The sequence below is a fragment of the Prionailurus viverrinus genome, chromosome C2 (genome assembly GCF_022837055.1).
Source record: "Prionailurus viverrinus isolate Anna chromosome C2, UM_Priviv_1.0, whole genome shotgun sequence".
Classification (NCBI taxonomy): domain Eukaryota; kingdom Metazoa; phylum Chordata; class Mammalia; order Carnivora; family Felidae; genus Prionailurus; species Prionailurus viverrinus.
In genome coordinates, this window is record NC_062569.1 from 65,105,188 (window position 1) to 65,129,830 (window position 24,643).

The 24,643-nt window shown below is 39.3% G+C and overlaps 1 protein-coding gene across 3 annotated transcripts in view; it reads left to right on the forward strand.

Annotated features, from left to right (window-relative positions):
• FNDC3B (fibronectin type III domain containing 3B) overlaps positions 1–24,643 on the forward strand; it is a 362,124-nt gene that overhangs the window by 171,361 nt on the left and 166,120 nt on the right. For all 3 annotated transcript variants that reach the window (XM_047875932.1, XM_047875933.1, XM_047875934.1), the window contains exon 4: positions 21,151–21,227. In XM_047875932.1, coding sequence (XP_047731888.1) covers positions 21,151–21,227 — 77 coding nt within the window. The remainder of the gene's footprint in view (positions 1–21,150; positions 21,228–24,643) is intronic.

Sequence of the window (24,643 nt, forward strand, 5' to 3'; positions counted from 1 at the left end):
AAGAAGTGATTTTATCTAAATATATGTCTATGTCTATGGCTATGGCTATGTCTATGTCTGTATATCTACAATGGAATATAATTCAGCCATAAAAAAGAATGAAATCTTGCCATTTGCAGCAACATGGATGGAGCTAGAGAGTATTATGCTAAGCAAAATAAGTCAGTCAGAGAAAGGCAAATACTGTATGATCTCATTCATATGTGGAATTTAAGAAGTAAATGAGCAAAGGGGAGAAAAAAAAAGACATCCAGAAACAGACTCTTAACTATAGAGAACAAATTGATGGTTACCACTGGGGAGCTGGGTGGGGGATGGGTTAAATAGGTGATGGGGATTAAGGAGTGTATTTGTCGATGAGTACCAGGTGATGTATGGAATTGTGGAATCACTATATTGTACACCTGAAACTAATAAAACACTGTATGTTAAAAAAAATGTGCATTCTCCTTGCAGTTTTCAATTTACCTTTCCTTTGCTTTCAGTGTGGCTTGGATAAATGTTTAAAGTTGCTCAAAATGCAAGTACTAGGAAGCTGAGATCACTTCAGAAAGATAATGTATTCTATAGGTAAAGGAATTTGTCCCTCTCCTGATTCTGTTTTTATCAGAGAGATGTTCCATATTTAACTTATTCCTTGGTAGTTATGATTGTAAATTGATTAATGATATTGTTCTGGTCTAGTAGATAAGGTTGGGTGATAATACATTTTGTTCAGTGCTTAATTGGCATCTTGATGGTCGACTCAAAACCAATGAATCATTTTGAGCTATTTTAGTATAAAATCAGGCTATTTGCATACATTTGTGCGCTGTACATAAAAAAAACGAAAAGCAGATATACAAATTATTCAGCCATATATTTCTTTATGATGTGATGAGAGAGAGTAATAAGGAGCATAAGGTTTGGAAGCAATGTTTTTAGACTTTTACTGCTATAAGGTAATGTGACTATTGACAGCATAATTAGTTTGCTCAAGGGACAGTAGAGGTTATTGAAATTGACCAGTTTAGGATGATTTTTATAGGAGTTACATTTATTGTAGCTCACTAATGTTATTTTAGTAGTTACTGGTCATCTGAAATGTTGCACCAAGTAAAGAGGAGGAGGTCCTGTGACTCCTAAAGAGGAGTCAAAGTAGTTTTGCATGAATAACGATAGGCAAGTCTTGTCACTTATTTCTAGGAGCCCATCAAAAAGTACGTTTGTAAGTATATCCTAGAGATTGTGTTCCACAAAATCAGTTATAAAACATATAAATAGATCACATATATTGTGATGCTTTATGTAGTTGTAAGCCCTGTAGCTGATATAAAAAGTTTTACAAATGTGTTGAGCCCATGAAACCTCTACAGAATTTTTAGTATTGGGTTTGCCGTAACACTGAAGTTTGTTGAAGTTTCCTTTGTTTCGAGAGAGACATCATGACAGAAAGTATAGCGCGGGTTTCTGCCTCATAGGAAGCTTGGTTTTGGCCGCCTCTGCCTTTGTCAGTTTTGTTTATTTTACTTACGTATCTTGTGTCTGTTTCACCCGTTTTGAACCTGTTTTTGTGGAGCTTTGGCCTCACACCCAGAGAATTCTCTACCCCAGCTTTCTGAACATTTATGATCACCACCACCTTAATATTCTCACAGTAGCCATCCATTTTTCAGCAGTCTTTTCTGTTTGGCTTAGGATTAGTCTATAAAGTGCAACTAAAGATGTTAATTTATGTGAAATCAGAAAACGTCTTTGGTGTTAGTTTTTCCTGATATGCACTCAAAAGTAGAAGTAATTGAGGGGTGCTTGAGTGGCTCAGTTGGTTAAGTGTCCGACGTCGGCTCAGGTCATGATCTCATGATGCTTGAGTTTGAGCCCCGCCCCGCGTCGAGCTCTCTGCTGACAGCTCAGAGCCTGGAGCCTGCTTTGGATTCTGCATCTCTGTCTCTGCCCCTTCCCCGTTCATTCTCTCTCTCTGTCTCTCTGTCTCTCTCTCAAAAATAAATAAACATTAAAAAAAAAAAAGTAGAAGTAAGTGATAGCATTATTTGCACTCCCTCCCCAATCATCAAGAGCAAATGGACCACAAATATCAAATCAACAAGAGAAATGACAGGGGGAAAAAGTGACCAAAGCATCTGTGGATCAGATGTGACCACTTTTTGCTTTTGTGTACATATGCTTCTAGGTTAGGTAGGTTTCTATTTGGTAAATTTTGATAGGCTAGACTTCTCCAGATGTCGCGAAGCACTTTGTGAGTAGTGAATTTAGTAAAATTAGGACATTAAAAGATAACTAAATAAAACTTGGGCATTAACAATAATTCTTTTTCCAGAGTCTTTAGAGAGAAGATTTGTCTTTTAACTTCCTGGTAATTCTCATTCTGTAAAGCCCAGGTTAGGACTGCACGTTGGCAGTTAAAATCGGAACTTTTATTTCCTTTCATTTGGCTGACACTAATAAGAATATTTATGAGTACCTGGGAGCAAGAAAACAGAGGATATGATAAAGCACAAATTGAAGGAACCTGGCATTTCTTCCAACTACCAGAGAACAATAGTAGTTCAAACGTTAATTTACCATGTGGTTACAGCAATCGTAGGTTAGGTAGACATACTTCCTGTCCACTGTCAGAAATGGCTTCTTGAAAACATGAATAATAATACATGTATTTATCTTAAGCTCCTTCCCATATAGCCTTCATCCAGAGGTTGTGGGTAGGGGGACAGGGTCAGGGGTAGGTAGGAAGCAAATGGAGAAGATGGAGTATAATTTAATTTTTTAGAAGAAAGTATTAATCATTTATTGGTTATTATATCCCAAGAATTAATGAGACTAAGAGGGATGTAGAATGCTTTCAAATGTGGGATAAAACAATATTTTTCCTTAGGTTGAGACTGAGTTTTCGAAAACACATGTATTTGTAAGACATGGCATTTTAATACAAATCAGACGTATTGTAGAATTTATGGGATGTCGGAACTTTCCTAGCACTGTTTATACTCCATCTGCCCAGGGATGCCAAACTTTTTTTAAAGTAATTTTTGCTTTGCTAACCAATTGTGCTAAGACTTCTGAACCAATGGTTGTATGCGTTCAGAATATGAGGACCCTAGATTCATGGCTGATCTTAGAAATTACCTTCAATTTTAGATTTAGTGGGTAGTGAGACTGCCGGTCTCTTCAAGGAGATAATGACTCATCTTTTTGTAAATTTTAGATAATTAAGAAATTAATATAAAAATTCTTGGTATTTAAAGTAGGATGAAAGAATTGGTTATAGGAATATTGTATAAGAGATCAACTAAAGTGTGATGGATCCTCATTTGAAGTTAAAAGGAGAGAAGGGTCAGTCAGATACATGTGTTTAGGTGCTACTGTATCATTGCATTTTGAAAGTTTTGTGCAGGAAATGAATTTTTGTGGTTTCTGAGACACCAGACTTAAAGCTGGGTTTTTTGAATGATGCATGTTGGGCTGTTCACAACCAAATATTGTGATTGTGTCCGTGAAGCTCTTAACGTGCTCACTGGGCAACTTTGGACTGTTGGATAGCTCTCTAAGTTAGGTGTAAGAACTTGCTCATTTCTTTATTTATTCTCAAACTGTATACTATATTTCATTAATTTTTGAAAAGCACACTTCAGGACACCTGGGTGGGTCAGTCAGTTGAGCATCTGACTTTGGCTCAAGTCATGATCTCACGGTTCATGGGTTCGAGCCCCGCATCGGGCTCACTGCTTTCAGCGCAGAGCCTGCTTCCAATCCTCTGTCCTCCTCTCTCTCTGTCCCTCCCCCTCTCATGCTCTCTCTCTGACTCAAAAAAAATTTTTTTTATTTTAATGAAAAGCGCTCACTTCCACTCCCATTTTAACATCTTTTAAAGTGTCAAGCATCTTACAATTGATTGAATGTCAATGGAATACAGTTTAGGCAGTGGTTTTGTCTTTTTTAGTAACATATAAAATCTTCTTGCATCTTTCCAATGATGTCCTAGATTTGGCAGAATAATATTTATAAAAGAATGACCCTGTAGTATACATAAAAAGATGCATCATTTTTTTCCCCTTCTTATTCTACTGGATCAAAGTAGGGATTCCAGATTTGGACTGCTAATAAACACAAATGACTTTTGTTTTATTTTTCAAAAGGGTAATCCCTTTGTGACCCTCATCAGTTTAAGAGTTTTGTAAGTTGCTATAAGCCCATAGCAATATGATTATACCACGAACAGTCTTCATGAAAAAAACCCATACAGACTAGGGTAAAATGAAGAAACAAGTTCTCACAAAAGGAAAATTTTGTTTTTGAAAGTAAAAAAATCAAATAGAAGCAAGCATCTCTGAGTAAAACCTTTCCAGAATATTTCATGAATTATATTGGTACTTTCAAAAAAGTTCATGAAATTTAATTAGGGAAGTATTTACAGACACCCCCCTCCCCACTACGTTATAAGCTGTTATATTTATTCTTAAGAGTCTACATTTTTGTGGTACTTTTAAAAAACTTTCTAGCCATGTGTAAAAAATGAAAAGATTTCTTTATGTAAATACCCAAATGGGTGTGAATATTGAGGAGAATAAACTAAGTTTCAGGGAAGAAAGCATTCTTTTTCCTGTCTCCAATAAGAGAAATGTCAGCTAAGAAGTTAGTTGCTTTTTAGATGGGTTATCCCATATGTAGAATCATTGTCATTTTTATTTTTTATTTCCGAGAGAGAGAGAGAGAATGCCCGTGCGAGTGGGGGAGAGGGGCAGAGAAAGAGGGAGAGACAGAATACCAAGCAGGCTCCATGCTCCTTGTGGAGCCTGACTTGGGGCTCCATCCCATAATCCTGGGATCATGACAGCTGTCAGACCCTAAACCACCTGAACCACCCAGGTGCCCCTTTTGTCATTATTTTTATATACATTCTTAGAGCTGAAATTTGCCACTGACACATGCAAAAATTGGGATTGAAGATTAAAAAGTATCTTGATTAAATCAGGCTTGTCCTTTAGTGCCTGACTATTCTGTTACAGAAACTTTTGAATTACGGTTACAGATAATAAAACTGTTTCATGTGAAGTGAACTTTGTTATGATTTCATATGATAATATACATACACACACCCAAAAACCTATCTAAAAGATTTCCTACAACATAAGAATTACTCACAGCATATAAATATGAAATCTATTTAAATAGTGACTGTAGTGCTGACTTGAATACCAAATGATATCAATAACCTAGTGCAATTTAGTGAAAAAACAGTGACATCATGATCTCCTTCAGATTTGAACTTGTCAGTACCTTGTTTTCAACTCTGCCTAATGACAGTGGATTGAGTCCCCAAGTGCCCATGGGTTACCAGAGGGGTGGAAGATTTGACAGTTTATTCTCATTGGTCAGATGGTCATAGTGAGGGGGGAGAGGTGGTTTGTTCCGGCCAATGAGTAGGCTAGTGCAATGATGGTAATCCACGTCTTGTACTTACAGAGTGATGGACTGCAGTGTTTCCAAAATCTGATTTTAAAAAAGGGCCTTAGAAAAGTAGATTATTAGAGTTACCCATGGGAATCCAGCTGGAAGTCTTTTATTTATTTATTTTTTTTGAGAGAGAGAGAGAGAGAGAGAGAGAGAGCGCGCGCGCGCGCAAGCGAGCACATGAGCAGGGAGGGGCAGAGGGAGAAGGAGAAGAAGAGAGAGAATCCCAAGTAGGCTCCACGCTCAGTGAGGAGCCCAATATGAAGCTCCATCTTCCAATCCTGGGATCTTGACCTGAGCCATCCATCTTGACCTGGCTTGTACTGGAAGCCATTTTATAGAAAGAAATCCCAAGTGGATTTGTAGAAGAGGAGGTCTGATAAGATTTAACTCTCCAAGTATCTGCAGGGATTGTTTTATGGGATTGAGGTTACATTTAGTCTGTTAGGAACAGAATTCAGATTTCTGTTTGTTAACAGGTTATTAAAAATAACAAAAATTCAACCTGGTAAATTAACAAAAAAATTTTTAAGTTTATTTATTGAGAGGGAGAAGGGGAGGGGGGCTGGGAAAAGGCAGAGAGAGAGAGAGAGAGAGAGAGAGAGAGAGAGAGAAAATGAATCCCAAGCAGACTCTGTACTGTCAGTGCAGAGCCTGATGCAGAGCTCGAGCTCACAAACTGTGAGATCATGACCTGAGCTGAAATCAAGAAAGGGTCTCTTAACCGACTGAGCCACCCAGGAACCCCTCAACTGAGTAAATTATAGAGATCTAATTGGCATTATTAATCGATTAATGAAATGAGCAGCATCCCATCTAGCAAGTAGGTGGGAACTCCAAAGAGGTGTAGAAAGGGAAAGGTTTTCAAAGCTAAGACAAGGGAATCATGAACAGAAGAATGTATTGTTTCAGTTGAGCTCATCTTCATTTGAGGACAGAAGGGTTTCAGTAGGTGGATTACATTATCTTCCTTTGAGGGATGAAGAGGGCCCACATGACAGATTACCTTATTGGTGCCAGCCAGAAAATTCCTGATTGACTGGTTAAAGGTTACATTCCTGAGGGGCTGAAACTGCAGCTAGGTTAGGTATTAAGTCTTGGTTTACAGATTTGGGGCTTTAACCCAAGTGACACCATTTTGGGCCTGTGGTTTTCCTTTTAACAAAGGAAAAGCCATTTATCAATTAAGGTTGCTAAAAAATGGAATCTGCTACATTTTGAGTAAGCAGACTCTACATTATTTGAAGTATTCTGTCCATTTGCTAGAGTTTCTTCAGCAGGTCACTCCTTAAAGGGGGAACTAGACTGGATAACCTTTAAGATCCTTCCCCACCCCAGGGGAATTCTGATTCTTTGATTTTGGCTGTCCACTAAAAACATTTCTAAAGAAGTTAATCAACTGCTCTACCTGTTTACCTCTTCTTAGGTAAGCTGAGTTTCATAGTAAACTATCACTGGTGGGCAGTAATCATGTAAATGAATGGATTGATTACATAGACTGCTTCTTCAGAAGCCTGTATTATTATTAGTCTGTATCATAGGAAATCCTGTGGTCATTTTGTTGTTGTCTTGTAGTATACTGATGGTTGCTTTATTATCATTAAACCTGGAGGACTAGTTCTTACCAAATTACAGTCATCTTTGTTGAAATATAATCAATTAAATACCCATCGATAGGATAAAATGTAACTCTGCTGTCTTGTTTTCCCTCTTCACTTTTAAATGTTGTGCTGAAATTAAAAGTCAGCTAAGCTTGCTTAAAGTAAGTACAGATGAGATGTGTTTTAAGGTGCTTGTATGTGCGTATTTTTTTCTTCCTTTTATTTATTTATTGTGCTCTTTTTTTAAAAATCGTTTTTCTGTCTTGTTGTTGTTGTTTATTTACTTATTTTTGAGAGAAAGCGTACAAGCATGGGAGGGGCAGAGAGAGAGAGGGAGACACAGAATCCAAAGCAGGCTCCAGGCTTCAAGTTATCAGCACAAAGCCTGACCCGGGGCTCGAACTCACAAACTGCGAGATCATGACCTAAGCAAAAGTTGAAGTCAAGTGCTCAACCAACTAAGCCACCCAGGTGCCACTTTATTGTGCTTTTTCTAGGCCATTATTCCTGTGACTGGTCCATAGAGTACCTACATCAAAATCAATGCCATGTGTGGTTGGTGGGAGGTGGGGAGGAAGGGACAGGTAGCCAGCCTGTAAAGGAAAGCAGATTCCAGGGGCCTGGAAATTGACATTTCCAAAAGACCTCAGAGATTCGATTCATTTCTTTCTTTCTTTCTTTCTTTCTTTCTTTCTTTCTTTCTTTCTTTCTTTCTTTCTCTCTCTTTCTCTTTCTCTCTCTCTCTCTCTCCCTCCCTCCCTCCCTCCCTCCCTCTCTCCGCCCCCCCCTTTTCTTCTTTCTAGAGAATATGAGTGGGGAGGGGCAGAGAGAGAGAGAGAGAGAGGGAGAGAGAGAATCCCAGGCAGGCTCTACACTGTCAGCACAGAGCCTGGTGGCAAGGCTTGATCTCCAGAGCTGTGAGATCATGACCGGAGCCGAAACCAAGAGTTGGATGGACGCTTAACTGATTGAGCCATCCAGGTGCCCCAGGCCTCAGGGACTCTAATGTAACTCACATTTGAGGCTCCTAGCTAGAAGGATTTTAGGGATTGTCAACCAACAGCTGTTTTGTAGAATCGCAAGCATAGACATAAATGACACCAGTGCCATGTAGCATATTACTGTTGAAGGAAACATAGAATTTATTAGGTTCCTTTTTTTTTTTTTTTCACTTTGTATTTGAAACTGTTGACATGAACAGTTAAGTGAATTGCCCAAGGCCTTGCAGATGGGAACCCGTGTCTCCACTGAGCACCACTTGGTTTGGGGGTGGGGAGTACATTGGAGAGAAGAGATTTTAAAAATTCCATTTGAAAGCTGAAATGAACTAGTGACCAGCCTCCTGTGATGCTTTTTATATGTTGCCATTTTAAATATCGTGTGTGTGCCGTCACCGCAGACCTTTTAATGTGTCAATTGAATTGGAAAACAATTCAGTTGAGATTAATTGGGGCCATAATATTTTCTGAGTGTAGTTTTCTGCCTGGTCTGTAGTTGTCCCCCGACTAAGTTCACCAGGTTGCTTTCTCTTCCTGCTTCCCCTACCCCTTCTTCCATGTTAGGTTATCTGTCTAGATCCTCCCCTCTTTTCAAAGAGAGGGTCAACTTTCTATCCCAAACTCTTCCTTTTCATTACCTGCCTTCACTTAGTTCTAGCAACACATTGCCCAACAGACCGGACCTCATACCTGTGGCTGGGAAATTTTGAATCAAATATTTTGACATTGTTTTCGTCTTCTAAAAGTGAACCTGGTACTCCTTGGTAAGTATGAGGCTGAAGGAGTGTCTTGTTGAACTTCAGGACAGGTGCACAGATATACATGGGGATTATTTTATAGGTGAAATCAGGGGGAAGGGAAGTCACACAACAACAGTAGTTTCTCAAAGGCAGTGATGGAGAAAAAGACAAAAATTGATGCTCACAGTTCAGTCTGAATAGGAATGTCTAGAAAGGAAGGGGTACAGTCCTAATATTTTACCTTGAAGGGATTTATGACTTGCTCATGTTTTGCATATCACGCATATCTGCATGTGTTAATGGTCTTGTTTAACCACTGCTAGTACTAGATGTGAGATTCCCATTTGGATGTAGTTTTGTTTTTATTGAACATGTTGATCAGTTTTCCTTCTCCCCTTCTTACCGATCCTCGGATGGTGTAGGCCTAGTCTTGGTCATTCCTGATTGGCAGACTGAGGGCTGGTAGGTGTCTGGATGAGATAACTTCAAAATAGATCCATTCTTTTGAGAAGCCTGCTGCTTTTTCAGCTTAGGAAAAAATAGCCGTGTATCAGTGGGGACACCTTCCTGGTAACCTGTTCCCTAAACATAGACCCTTTATTTTCCTTTGTCTCGGGTCCCCTTAGTGATGGGAGGGTTCATTCTTGAGAGTGAAATTGTAGCCTGTTCAGTCAGATTGTTTCTGTGGAACCAGTGTGCCAGGACTAGAAAGTATTTATGCCATAAAGCAGTCTGCTGCCCCTCAAACAGTAACTGTGTCAGCACATTTTTATAGCTGAGAAAATAGCTGGCCAGGGTGACCCAACCTTCCCACAGTTACTCACTCAGAGGTGTTTACTGACTGCCTTTGATCAGACTTCAAATGAGAGAGCCTAACCTATTTGTGGTGTTGTTTACCGTCAGTCCTCAGCCTGCCCTTTGTTTTTCACATACAAACAAAAGAGTGAAAGCAACAGGCTGTGTAAACATGGCTGGTGTATAGGAACTCTCATTTACTTTCCTGGCTTCCCTGGTGTGGTTTAGGTAAGGCAGAGACTAGAACTATAAATTGAACTTGTCATTTCAAAACCCCTTATTAGATCCCAGCCACCGGACAATTTAGAGAAGTTTTATTAGCAATCAAAACACTTTTGTAAAATTAAGTTAATTTCAGAAGATTGCTGGTCTTGGCTGTGAGAGACAATTTCCAGTCTGACATTGGGAACTTGTGAGTGAGGGAGCAGGCCTCCTAGCTTGGAGAGAAAATGGCGTCGGGCAGGTAAACTGTCATTGGTGTCTTATGAAACATTAAATTCCTTTTTTTAAATTCCATTTCCATAATAACTGTTGCTTTTTTGAAAGTAGTTCTGTTCCATGGATCTCAGATATTGCTCTCTTGCATTGAGATTTCAGGTGCGTGAGTTAAAAGAACTAAGCTAGTAAACCGTGTTGGGATGTTGTCAATAAAATGCCTTTAGAGTGTTGTCAAAGGCTTCCCTTTCCGGCAAGCTCTCTTGCAAGGGCAACTGCTACCCTGAGAATAGTTCAAGGGGATCCTCTTTGGTTTGGTTTGTAAACCTCATTAGAGCAATGGATAATTGCACTCCCCTCAATACATTGAGTAATGATACGTTGGTAAAGCTATACATCAGTATTATTTGTAATGCAGCTCTCAGGTGGGTGATGTTTTTAATGTTCTTTCATTTGTAACATGCATAATGTCCAGTGGCTTGTAAGGAATGAAATCACATATTGTTGTCTGGTTAATAATTGTGGTACTTTTTTCAGACTTGCCCCACTAGAGCATGACCTTGGAATTGTGAAGCAGAGCACAGATAGCATAGGAAGTGCATGCTTGCCCCTGAGTGCTTCACAAAGTTGTTATGCAAGAAACTATTTGCTGTCCTGTATTCTGCTCACTGTTCTGTCCCCCCCTGGGAGAGGAGGGCCTTGTGGCCAGCCATTTGGGGTGGGAGTGGGGGTCTGGAAAAGAAGAGTGGACATTTTATTCATCCCTCTTCCCCTTTTAACCCTCCTGGAGAGCAGTGAAAACTGGTGAGAGAATGAAGGCAACCCCTTTAAAATCGTCAGGGCCACAGTGAATAAATTCTGCCCATTCCTGCTGGCACGTCCTCAGTTGCTCTCCTAGCCATCACCTTTTAATCAACAATCTTTCTGATCCTTTTCCCTATAAAATTAATAGCCTTTAATGCTTTTCTTTAAAAACAGCAGTTTGTGTCTTAGCTTGGGACATATAGAATGAAATTTAAAATACTCTGCTCTAAATAATTTTTACACTTAATGAGAACTGCTTGGGAGGGCTCCACTGGAATTATGCTCAGCTTTTTTGACTCACTGTTCTTGGTAACTCCCTCTTGAGTTTGTTACTAGTTGGAATACCAGCTGTTGGGTGAAGTGGTCCTCTTTACCATGTGTGGGGAAGGGACGAGGGTTCTCGCTGATGCTCTTGAGGGGCATGATGGAAAATATGCTGGGCTGGGGTGCCTGGGTGTCTCAGTCGGTTAAGCATCCGACTTTGGCTCAGGTCATGATATCATAGTCTGTGGGTTTGAGCCTCACGTCAGGCTCTATGCTTACAGCTCAGAGCCTGGGACTTGCTTCAGATTCTGTGTCTCCTCTCTCTGTCCACCCCCCCCCCCCCCCCCCCGACTCACACTCTGGTGCACGCGCGCTCTCTCTCTCTGTCTCTCTCTCTCTCCCTCCCTCCCTCCCCGCCCTCTCAAAAATAAATAAACATTAAAAAAAGAAAGAACATATGCTGGGAAAGAAGGCTTTGAAATAAAGTGCTTAATGCCCTTTTTGATACCTTTAACTTTGCTGCTAATATTTGCAGAGGCTTTTCTTTTTAAAATATCAGAAACCTGGGGCACCTGGTTGGCTCAGTTGGTTAAGCAGCCAACTTCAGCTCAGGTCATGATCTCACAGTTTCGTGGGTTCGAGCTCCGCATCGGCCTCTGTGGTGACAGCTCAGAGCCTGGAGCCTGCTTTGAATTCTGTATCTCCCTCTCTCTCTCTCTCTGCCCCTCCCCAGCTCACACTGTGTCTCCTTCTCTCTCAAAAATAAAATAAAAAATGTTAAAAAAATTTTTTTAAAAATATCAGAAACCCTTTCTCAGTATTATTGAGTTGTATTTGTATCATTCCTGAGAGCTTTGAAGTTTATATTATAAAGTTCTGGTTTAAGTATAAATAAGCAAATCCATGGGTTATCTGCCATTAAAACCTGACATTACAAATCAAAACAAAGACAGACTGAATCTCCGTGTTCATTTAGATAGTTGAATTAGCAGGGTATTATTGGATGTGTTTCCTCTGTAGACTGGTAACATATATTCCACATTTGGATAAGACAGTAAAGGTGAACTTGAAAGCGGGGCCAAGAGACCTTGGGAGGTCGAGCTTCAGCATCAGTTGTGAGCACACTGTTTTCTGTTTTTGTTTTGTTTTGTTTTCCCAAAGAGCAACTTCTTGAACTATTTCTCATAGGCCTTCTATGTAATTCTTGAATCATTTCTATTGCTAGACCAGAGTTGCACCAAATAGTCCCGCTGCTTGAGCTGTCTGGGCTATATGCCTGACTCCATGCTGAGCTACAGAGTGTCTGTCACAGAAGCCTCAGGCCAAACGCAGGACACGAAGCTGGGCTCCCCCCTCCCCCCACGCACTTCGGTGCACCTGCGCATTACTCATTCTGCATGCCATTCTCTCCGTAATTAAGAACAGAAATGCTTGTTCTCTTCAATGTCATTGTGTCCTTGGCATCCTGCACGGGCTCTGGCAACTAGACCGGGTTCAGCAAAGGTTTATTGAACTGAACAAAGCAACAATCAAGAGTTGTAAAATCAGGAGGGGAGGGCTGTGTTACCGGCCTCTCAAGGTACTAGTATCTTGGACAGTGTTAGTGTGCATTTCTGAAGCCCTGAATTTAAATCAAGTTCTTTTTAAAACTGTTAGATCATCATGCCTATTGTGAATGGATTCACCAACTGATTTGACTCTTGATTGCCCCAGTCACTGAGAGTTTTCAGTGCTTCCCTTCCCCACCCCATGGATAATTTTTATCTTCCAGTTCTAGAGCTCTTGGCCTCCAATAAAACAATTGCTGCTTATTTATAGTAGTTTATTGTTAACATACGTGTTGTAAAATCCTCTCTGTTGCTTTTAATTCCTTATGGCATCTCGTACGATAAGGGTTTATGGAGTTCAATAAAATATTAACTCTGATCACACAGTAATTATGTGGATTTTATTAGCATTTAGGCCTTAAAACAACTTGATAAGGTAAATTGGGTAGATATATCTTAGTTTTATTGAAATTGTAGAAATTTGGGATTTGGGCAGTTTAGTCTCATGTGAGAATTAAACCCTTGTCTTCCAATTCCCGATGCCCTTATAACAGCTAAGTAGGAAAACAAGTTCCAAGAGAAACACTTGGAAAGGAAAGACTTGCATTTCAAATTCGCAAAGCAGGCCAGATAACTAACAAAGCGCCTCCTTGTGTGTTGAAATGGTTAAGTGATAAGAGGTGGTGACCCATTATTTATGAATCCTATCAGTAATTCAGTTTTGGTTCTTGGTGGAGTGGTTGACTACAAGATTTCAGCAGGAATGTTTAGTCATTAGGCAATTTGTTGTTATGGTCACTTGCTACTTTTAAGGACAATGGCTGAGCCAGACTAGAAATTCTTGTAATGAAGCCAGTGTCAGAGACAAGTGGGGGATCGACTTGCAGAAAACAAGGGCTGATCCTTTGATTTAGAGCTGTCTCAGGACTTTTGAAAGTTAGGCACACCCAACTTTCTAAGGTTTCCTAGAAATTAGGGAAAGATAACAGGTAATTTGGGGAGAGGTAGAGAGCTAGGAATAGGATGGAGAAGTAGATAACTCTGGGAAAGCATGCATCCTTCCCTTTTTAAATTTTGGTTCTTATTTTTAAATCACAATTAATATATCTTGAATATATTACATTTTTTTAATGGAGGATACTATTTCCAAGGTACAGAATGCGAATGTGTTTTTAGAAGAAAAAAATGTCAAGAACAAAACAATTAACTTGCTCATTTGAGAAACTGTAATTCTTTCTTTGTCTCTGTGGTGAATGATTGCACACTATTAATCTCTTTATTCATACAGTATTTTTCTTCTAGCAGCACAATGGTAAAGTTGCTTTTCAAATACCGTTACTTGACCAGGCACCGTGCTAGGGTATCTTACATACGTTACATCTTGCAGTCCTCAGGACAACCTTGAAAATAGCCTTTGTCATCCCTTTTTTTAAGTCAGAAATGTGCTAACCAGAGAGATTTTAAGAAACTTGCCCAAGGTCATGCTAGACTGTGATAAGGTTCATTCAAACCCAGGGCTCCTTAGATTCACGACTTTTTCTTCCTCACTTTGCTGTTCAGATTCTGCTGCTCCCAGCCTGTTTCCTCTCTGGCAGAATGCCTCTGGGAAGAAGTAGTTCCAGGTTAGAGAGACCAGCCTGTCTGAGCCATGGAAATGTGCCATCTATACCTGGCTTCTGTATGAAAATTACACCTAACGGAAAAATGACTTAGCAGCGTTTTAAGGAACAACAAAATTTACTCCAGAAGGAAAGTAAAATTAGAAGCGACTAAATCTACTCTACCAAATCCAGAGGGCCCTTTAAATGCTTATTTCTGTAATTACTAATGTGTCCAGGGGTTGATAATCTTTTAAAATCTTGCTGAATTTAGACAGTGCCTGAAATGCTTCCTTGTGTTTGTTTATATGTCCGTATCCCCATAATTAGACTATCAGTCCTTTGAGGATGGAGAATGTATCTTACTGGTCTTTGCATAGCACAGCATCTTGAAATAGCATCCTCCCAAATACAAATGTATGAGGAATGAAAATGTCCTCTAGGAGACTTCTACTCTGTTGCTTTTTGATAATTTGTTAGTAACTCCAGTTTTACTATCTCCCCCCCCCCCCGCCTTTTTTTTTTTTTTTTGGTTATATGCTCATCATCTTAAAAAAATGAAGTGAAATTCACATAACATAAAGTTAACGCTTTTAATTCATTGGCATTTAGTAAATTAGTAAATTCACTGTGCTGTGTAATCACTAGTTCTATTCTGAAACATTTTCATCTTCCCTAAAAGAAACCCTGCACCCAGTAAGCAGTTTCTCTCTAGATCCCTCCCCCCCACCCCCCACCCCCCCCCAGCCCTTAGAAACAACAAATTTGAGTTCTGTCTCTTTTGATTTACTTATTCTGGATATTTCATATAAATGGAATTATATATAATATGTGATCTTTTGTGACTGGCTTTCACTTAACATAATGTTTTCAAGTTTCATCCACATTGTAGCATATTTGATTCCTTTTTATGGCTGAATAATATTTCTTTGTATTCTGTCATATTTTATTTATCCATTCATACTTGAATGGACCTTTTGGCTCTTTCCATCTTTTGGTTTTTGTCAGTAGTACTGCTGTGAATGTGTGTGTATATGTCTTTGAGTTCCTGTTTTTGGTTCTTCTGGTTATATACCAAGGAGTTATATTGATGGGTCATATGGTAATTTTATGTTGAAATTTTTGAAGAAGCACCAAACTGTTTTCCACAGGGACTCTACCATTTTACACTCTTACCAGCAGTGTACAAGAATTCCAATTTCTCCACATCCTTCCCAACACTTATTTTCCATTTTTCTGAGAATAGCCATTGGAGTGGGCGTAAAGTGGCACCTCATTGTGGTTTTAATTTGTGTTTCCTTAATGACTAATGATGTTGAACATGTCATGCTTGTTGGCTGTTTGTATATCTTCTTTGGTGTAATGTCTATTCAAGCCTTTTGCCCATTTTTAAATTGGGCTGTTTACTTTTTTATTGCCTTGTAAGAATTCTTTATATATTTGGGATGCAGGTCTCTTATCAGATATATGACTTGTAAATATTTTTCCTCATTCTGTAGTTTGTGAGTTCACTTTCTTACAAATGTCCTCTGCACCAAAGTTTTTAATTTTGATTAATTCCAGGTTTTTTGTTGTTGTTCTTGCTTGTGCTTTTGATATCAGATCTCAGAATTCATTGTCCAATTCAACATCATGAAATGTAGCCTGTCTCCTTCTAAGAGTTTCATGGTTTTAGCTCTTGTATGTAGGTCTCTGATCCATTTTGAATGAAGTTTTGTATATGATGTCAAGTAGAGGCCCAAATTTATTCTTGTGTCTGTTTGGGGCATTTGGCAATTCCATATGAATTTGAGGATTAGCTTTTCCATTTCTGCCCAAAAGGCCACTGGAATCTTGATGGAGACTACATTGCCTGTGTGATCACTTTGAGTAGCCATGTTAACGATATTAAGTTTCCATCCCATGTCTTCATTTAGGTGTTCTTTAGTTCCACTTAGGTCTTTAATTTATTTCAGTAATGTAGTTTAAGTGTCAAAGTTTTTCATCCCCCTTGGTTACATTTATTTCTTAGATATTCTTTTGGATGCTGTTGTAAATGGAATTGGTCTTTTTAAATTTCTTTTTCAGATTGTTCATTGCTGGTGTATAAAAACTCAATTGAGTTATGTGTTGCATTGTACCCTGCAAATTTACTGAATTCATTTATTAGCTCTAGTAATTTTTTATGGAATCTTTAGGATTTTCCTCATACAGGATTATGTCATCTGTGAGTAGATCTGGTTTTACTTCTTCCTTTCCACTTTGGATGCCTCTTCTTCCCCCCAACCCCCCCCCCCCCCAATTGTCCTGTTGAATAGTGGTGATGAAAGTGGTCATTCTTGTCTTGTTCCTGATGTTTCAGGGGGTGGGGGGGGTGGAATTTCAGTCTTTACCCATTAGGTATGATGTTAGCTGGGGGTGCTTATCATCTTTTAACCCACTAAATCATAGGTTATCAACGTGTGGCCCCTGGACAGCAGCATGTGTATCACCTGAAAACTTGGTAGAAATGCTAATACTTGGGACCTGCCCCAGACCTTCTGATTCTGAAACTGTGGGAAGCAGAGGTTAGAAACTAGATTTAAGAAACACTCCAGATGATTCTGGTATACACTAGATTTTAAGTTTCTTTGAAGTTAGGATGTTTGTTTTGAGGACCTGTGCCTTATATTTTTTCAATTCCTTTTCATTCTCTTGTGCGATTAATCAGTGTGGAATAATTTTAAAAAATGAAAATAAGAAAAAGAAAGTTGGGGCGCCTGGGTGGTTCAGTTGGTTACGTGTCTGACTTCAGCTCAGGTCATGATCTCACAATTCTTGAGTTCTAGCTCCATGTCTGGTTCTCTGCTGTCAGCACAGATCCCGCTTCAGATCCTTTGTCTTCTCTCTCTGCCCTTCCCTGGCTTGTGCTCTGTCTCTCTCAAAATAAATAAATAAGCTTAAAAAAAAAAAGGAAAAAAAGAAAATGTCAAAAGTTTCCCAAAGTGCCTGCACAATCTCTTATTTTGTCTACAGGTTTTGAGCCACCATAAATAATTGGAAATTCATTATTAGACATTTACAGAATTCATCAGAAAACCTCACATTTCATATTCAGTCTTAGATCAATGACAAGCAGCACAGTGCACTTTGATGTAGACCATTTGTTCTGATAGTGACTTGCACTATAATTATCTGCTTACCTGCTAGCTAGGGACTTATCCTTTGGACTACTGCTGGCAAGAATTTCTCTTTTGGCTATTTAGAAAGACACGAGGGTCACTTTTATAGGGTTTATTGGATTTTATCACATCATTATTTTGCCTTTGCTTTTATTTTTCTCAATTTCTTTTATCTTGCTATGTTGTGATTTCAGCCCCCTTACATCTTTTTTGAACAAGACAATATTTAACTGTTAAGATAAGAATGTGATCTATTGCTACTAAGGACTATTGTTGAAATTAGCCATTTGGGCACACAGTATCAGTTTATAGACAAATACACTAAGTGTGTTTAGTCACTGCTTATTTACCTATTGGTGAATACTCCGCTTTTTAAAATACCATTTAAAATTGTACAAAATTGTGGGATATTTATTTATATCTGGTCTTTTTCTAAAGCTGGTTTAAATGATAATTTATACCCTGCGTTCCAATTTTCCACCACTCTTAAGTGTCTGACCCTCCTTTGTATGCTCAGCTCAAGTCCATCTAGTTAACCTTGCCCCCAGAATGGGCGAAGGTTCTGAGTTTAGCATCAGAGCATGGGTTATATACACGTGTGTGAGATCTGGGGGTCGCTGGTAGCAGGGGGAAGCACAGAGTGAAGCAGAATGTCCTCACAGCCTTGGCAGGAGCTCAGAATCTCTCCATGGACATGTGTGGTCCTAAAAATACAACACTGGGCTTTCCTTCAGTCTCTTTGATGTGGGAGTATAGTCCTCGCATCATTGTAGGAATTACTGTTGATTGACTACACTGCTCTCCAGCCTTTCTTGTTCAAGGTTTGCTATAAGCAAATGAAAAATCATTAACAAATGCTAGCAGACTTCTAAGATGGTAGACCATGCACTTGCATATTGCAGTTAAATTTTTTAATGACTATAAACAATCATGGTTCTTATTAGTGTTTCACATCTTGTTCAGTGGGGGAAAAAAAGGAATTCTTGACATTTGAAGTCATAGGCTAAAACCTGAAATTGATCAAATTACCCAAGGCATTTTTTTCATGGGGTTACTTGGCTCTTAGCAAACATTCTTCTTCCATTCTAAAAATTGTGCATGTGACATTTTTCATCTGTCTATGGAAGAGTTCATGCGGTCTCTAGCTGGGCTTGCTTCTTAATTACGTTCCCCCCAAAAGAAATCTGACCATAGTTTGGAAGTACTGTATATATGTGTTTACTTTTGTTTTTAGATTATTTGACGTATACATATCTGTGCATATCTACCTATATGTAACGTGTTTAATTAAAGCTTCCAAATACATAAGAAATTCAAAATTTTTTTGAAAAGTTTTAATAGTTCAGTGCTTTCCCAATATAGTCAGAGAGGAGATTGGTTTGAGAAAAGTGTGTGGCTCCCTCCTCCTTCCCCCAATATATCAAGTGTTAGTTTGAACAAGAAAAGAATAATTTTCAGCATATTCTAAGAGCTGTATCATTTAAGTCTTGTGTGTTGATTAAAGGGTATTGATTAAAAAATCAAAACAACCTAGTAGTCCTAGAAGTTTAGTAAGAGCACTTTGTTTTCATTAGGGAAGGGTAGTAATAATATCAGGGGGGTTCTCAAACACAAACAGTTCAGCAGAGGCAGTAAACTCACTGATTAGGAGATCAGTATTTGGAGAAACTTTAACTTCTCATACCACCATTGTGAATGGATTTCATTTTGCTAGCTCTTACGCTCCTAAATGCCTGTGGGTATGGCGGTGTATTTCAGAAAGGAGAGGAACCTTGGGGTTCCAAGGCACAGCTGAGTTTTGGGAGCCATCACTATATATTTTGCAATGCCCTTTGAAAGGGTTTGAGGACAGTGACAAGAGGAAGGGGGAACAAGCATGTTAAAGTCATTTGGCTACTTTCGAAATCAAGGCGGGGAAGAAAACATTTTCTGGCTGTAAATCACTTAGTTGTCCTACACGCTTTAAAGCATTTTATACAAATGACTTTAACAGTTTCAGGGGTCATGTCTGGGGTTAAGAGACTGTTTGCCTGGTGTATATTTCAATGATTAAAAAGCAATATTTTATGGAGATGGTACCATTTCTGTTCACAGTCTGTACTGTGAAATATTTGATATTTATCTGATGAGCAAGGTTTGCCTCTTAAGTCAATAATACATCAAATGTATTCTTGTTGAGTTTGTGTTACAGGAACATGGACTATTTAAAAAAAAAATTGTACTCAGTGTAATTGTAACAAACAAGACAAAGCAGAAAGTTACAAATCAACAGAAAAAAATTGTAACGATTTTGATGACCCGTTATTGTGCCATGCAGTGCTCTAAGCACTTCTTCCCGTATTATCGAACTTAGTCTTTAAACCCAACCTAGTGAGGTAGGAATTGTAATTCTCGTTTGTAACTGTTGAGAAGTGAGACTCAGAAAGTCTAAATGAATTGTCTAAGGTCACACACCCAGTGTGAATAGTGAGCTAGGGACTGAAACCAGTCAGAGGCCATGCTTTTAACACCTGCTTATAAAGCTGAGTGCATTAACCCTTGGGTTTCACAGACAGTGCTCAGGCTACAGCTGAAATACTTGCCGATGTGTTTTTTTAAGTGAGTCAGATAAAAATTTAGTAAATGCCTAAATGTCTTGATGGCTGGGGCCAAAATGCTGAGGCTGAAGAGAACGATGGGTTTGGAAGATGATTTGGAAAGTGCCTTCAGTGGCTGGTGGTTGGATTAGTTTAAGTCGCACTTAAAAATGGAATGGGGTCATGCAATTATCCACTCTCATGTCGTCGTTGTCTTTCGCTTTCATTGATTTGCCAGTGTGTTAGCATGTGCGTTACTGCTGTGGTTTTGTATGTGTTCAGAACTTATCACATAGTTTAGTTGCTTGGTATATTGTCCATGGAGCTGGAGTGAATGCTATAGTCATATGGAGCTTTACGTGAAGATTAGCATCTTTTCTGCCTTGCTCCTAGTTTTTACCCTGTACTTGCAGACCTGCTGATAGGCACCCAGTATCCTTGTCCCTCCACACACCCTGCACTGGCCTCCCCTGCAAAGTATTTTATAACACTGGATTGTACTCGCAGGTGAAAGGTGCATTATGCTTCCAGTGTAAATGTAGCACTGGGTAGTGGGATCTGTCTTCTTTTGCCAAGAAAAGTGTTGTCTTTCTCTTGGTTTTTGTTACAGCCAAACAATTTTAATTGCCCACAGCACAACACACTTTAGGAGAAAGCAAATAAACAACACAAGGCACTTGGAGCCAGGAAGTCGCATCTCAGACTAGAAACACAGCTTCGGACGGACATTTGGGCAGTGGGTTGCTAAATAGGGCAGCCAGCTACCAAACTAAAAACCAGTGACCGTGAGCTTCTTGCACTTCTAGGGAAATCATTTAATCACAGGGTCATTGGAAGGGTGTTAGAAGTTGATTTTAACCTTATGATGATCAGTTTCTTTGTAATTAAATATTAACTCAAACTATGTCTTCGGTAACTAACTTCAGTAACTGCTACTCTTTGTTTTCCGTAGACATGTGGTTAACGTTTATTGAATTTAATATTTTGAAAATAGCGTCTTGTTAACTGAATGCTTTCCTTTGAAATAATCCAGGTAAATTTTCAAAATTTTCAAAGCTTTTACAGTAGGATCTATTTTTTTTTCCTTAAAAATAGTCCAAGTAATTAATTCTCTTCAGTTTTGATAATATTTTTAAAACACCAATATCATTTTGAATAATGTGTGTTTCTTCAACTCTTGATATCTTACTCTTGTCTCTTATAGGACCTGCTGAAGTTCCCATGATGTCACCTAATGGATCCATTCCCCCCATCCATGTGCCTCCAGGTTACATCTCACAGGTAACCATTGTATGGACTTCTCCGCTCATTATGGGCACTGTCGTTGTTTCAAGAGAATATATGCTACAACTTAAAAACTTACCTCAAAGTTAATTTCGTTAGGGTAATGCTAGAGTTGCCATCATTTTTGGTAGCACCACATAGTCCTTCCCAAATCTTGCCTCTTAACTGGCCGGGGAGCCAGAGAGAGAGAAACACAGTAGGGCGCCTAGGCTGTCCTCAGCCTAGGCGCGTTGACACCTGATTATGCCGGAGAGATTTCCTTCTATCTGTACCACAATTTGCTGGAAAGAAAGAATTGGTAGATAGGTTTAATTAGTAAAAATACCAAAGGAGACATTGTTAAAGCAAATAGGGTCTGCCCCTCTATGATTGGAGTCTCGTTTCTCTGCAACGTGTCCTCACCTGGGCTTGGTGAATTGTTGAGTATGATGAGGGGAGAACTTGGCTGCTGTTGTCCTTACATTTCTCTGAGATATAATTTTTCTTAGTAAAATAGCAAGAGCAATTTAAAAAGTGATAGCGGTTTCAGAGGTACGTGGGAAGGGTTAGAGAAGAAGTCAGGATAAATGCTAAAGGAGAAACCAGACAAGGTTTACGATGCTCAGGGTGCCTGGAACGTGGATGTCTGTACAAACTTTCATTTTGTCCTGTGCTCACTGCAGGATGAGCACGTCCCTTCTCTCCCGGCACAGCTTCCTTTCCAGATGCCGAATTGACTGTTTTTCTCTCTGCCCATTTTGTTCTTTTCTTTATGCGCTTATGAGAGCATTCTGTGCTCCTTAGGAAAAAAAAAAAAAAAATCCAGAAAAGACAGGAGAGAATAGAAAAGAAAATATTTATAATTTTACTACCCATGGAAGAGAATCATTGCATTAACATTTTTTGGATTATATTCTGGATTTTGTCCCTTTCTATTCTTCCTCTGTCTGCTTTTAAAGTGGTTTAAAATCTGTAATTTTCAGTTTTTAATGATTTTGTTAGGGTGAAAAAAATTGGCAGTTACATAGGAAAATTGCTAAAGTGCAGGCAGGAATCAAAGATTTATCCTTCTCTGATGTTAAAACTTAGCCATTTCTTCACTGTCTGAGCCATAGTGCAGCCACTATAATTTCATTTTTTCCATCCCTACTTTCACATGAGCCAATTTGACATCTTTTTTTTTTTTTTTTTTTTTTTGAATAGTCAAAATGTCGGCCAGTTTCCCCACTGTTGCAAATAAATGACTTGTTTTACACAAGTCTTTGTAAATAAGAATCGGTAGAAGGAGAAAGGGTGCAGAGCAGGCCCGTCCAGCCAGGACACGCAATGATGGATCACGTTCACGTCACCAGTCAATTAACAGAAAAGAACAGGAATGTAGAATTCCATTATGTCTCCTCATTTATTTTGAGGAAGTGTTTCATTCCATTGAACCGTGTACAGTTCTCACAATTGTGACAGCAGAAATAACACCTCCTTTCACACACTAAAGGTCCATTTAAGGAATAGCAGTTAAAAGTTGGGACATTCTAGGGCAGAGAAGCTCCAGTGTGCTTTTCCTTGCTAGTGGTGTTCCTGTGACTGCACTCACTGCAAAACGTTTATTTGGCAGTCCTAGGAAAAACAGAAAAATTTTAGCCCGTGGTATATTTCTGATTCCCTGAAAACTTCTACAGAGAATCCGGGTAGAGGGATTAATAGCAGAACTGTAAACTCGCTTTCATAAAACTGATGATAGAAACGTAGTGCGATACTTTCTCAAGTGAGAATTAGGACAGACAATGCTAGAGGATATTGGAAGGATAGTAGAAATGGAATAATTTGGATGCTCAGTTGAGAAAAGAGAAAAAAGCAGTCTGTAAGGCATGTGTTCAATTTCATTTAGACTGGGCTCCTGAATCAGAAGAGAGTCCCAGCGTTAAGTACACTGCTGATACCTGGCAGGGAAGTCTGTCTGAGTAAAACCAATTGCTTTTCTTTTTTTTATTTTTTTTTTCTTTAACATTTATTATTGCAAGACAGAGAGACACAGAGTATGAGCCAGGGGGGTGGGTAGAAAGAGGGGGAGACACACAGAATCCGAAGCAGGCTCCAGGCTCTTAGCTGTCAGCACAGAGACAGATGCGGGGCTCAAACTCTCGGACCGCGAGATCATGACCTGAGCCGAAGTCGGTCTCTTAACCGACTGAGCCACCCAGGTGCCCCTAAAACCAATTGTTCATATGGAAGAAAACTGACATTTCTACCAATGAAATTCTACATTGGTAGAATGTGTGTACAACATCTTTTTAAAGCGCACAGCACATACCCTTTAAGGAAATGGGGAAGGTGGAACCAAGAGTAAAATGTCTTAAGAGACTTGTCATCACCAAGAAATCTAAGGAGCAAAGTACATTTTGTCATGTAGTTGTGGAAAGAATCTCTCTCTCTTTGTCTCTCTCTCTCTCTCTTTCTCTCTCTCTCTCTCTCTCTCTCTCTCTCTCTCACACACACACACACACACACACACACACACACACACACACACATACACACACACACAAATTCTCCTGGCTGGACATATTTGAGAAGTGCCCAATACTGGTCTGTCCCTATGTGCATCACCTCTGCACTGTATCCCCACAGTTCTTTTCCTCAAATACATATGGCTCCCTCGTTCAGATCTAGAGTTGGGTGTACATCACATAGAAGCAGAGTTCAGGTTCTCTAGTAGAGGATGGATCTTGAATGGTTAGCTTTGCTCTCCTTTTGAGGGCCACCTTTTCCTGTTGGCCTACATTGCTACCACCTTAAACTTCTGTCTCTTGGATACATCACAGGTCTTCTCTCAACTACATACTTTTGTACCCATTATTTCTCTCTTAGAATACTCTAGAGACTTTCTTGGTCTGACAGTTCAGTCATCCTTCTCATTCAAATAGCCCTCCCCAGTGTGACCTTTCAAAAACCTCCAACACAGAAATGGCGGTTCTGTTTTTCAGCATCTTTGGTGCTTTGCCGCCCTCTCCATCATGAAATACAGTATAATTTTATAGCCATCCTCAAGAACTCTTAGTGCCTCATTGGGATTATATTTGAGAATCTAGAATACTGCCTGATACCCGATAGTAGGTACTTGATAAATGTTTTTCAGTGTAAGTGACTGGCCAAGCTGAAGTAAAGTAAATGTAGCATAGATTTGCTTCAAAGATTTAGAGGTTCAAGTAGAGTAATACAATACCTGACAGTTGGAAAATTAGCAAGATCAAAGGGATGTATATCTACAAGAATGAAATTCTCTGAATGTGGACCGAAGAGGGAGAGGAATGCCAAGACAGTGCAGAAGAGGAAAGAATAGTCTCTTCAACACATGGTGCTGGGACTGGATATCCAAATGCAGAGGACTGAAGCTGGACCTCTACCTCATAGCATATACAAAAATTAATTCAAAGTGG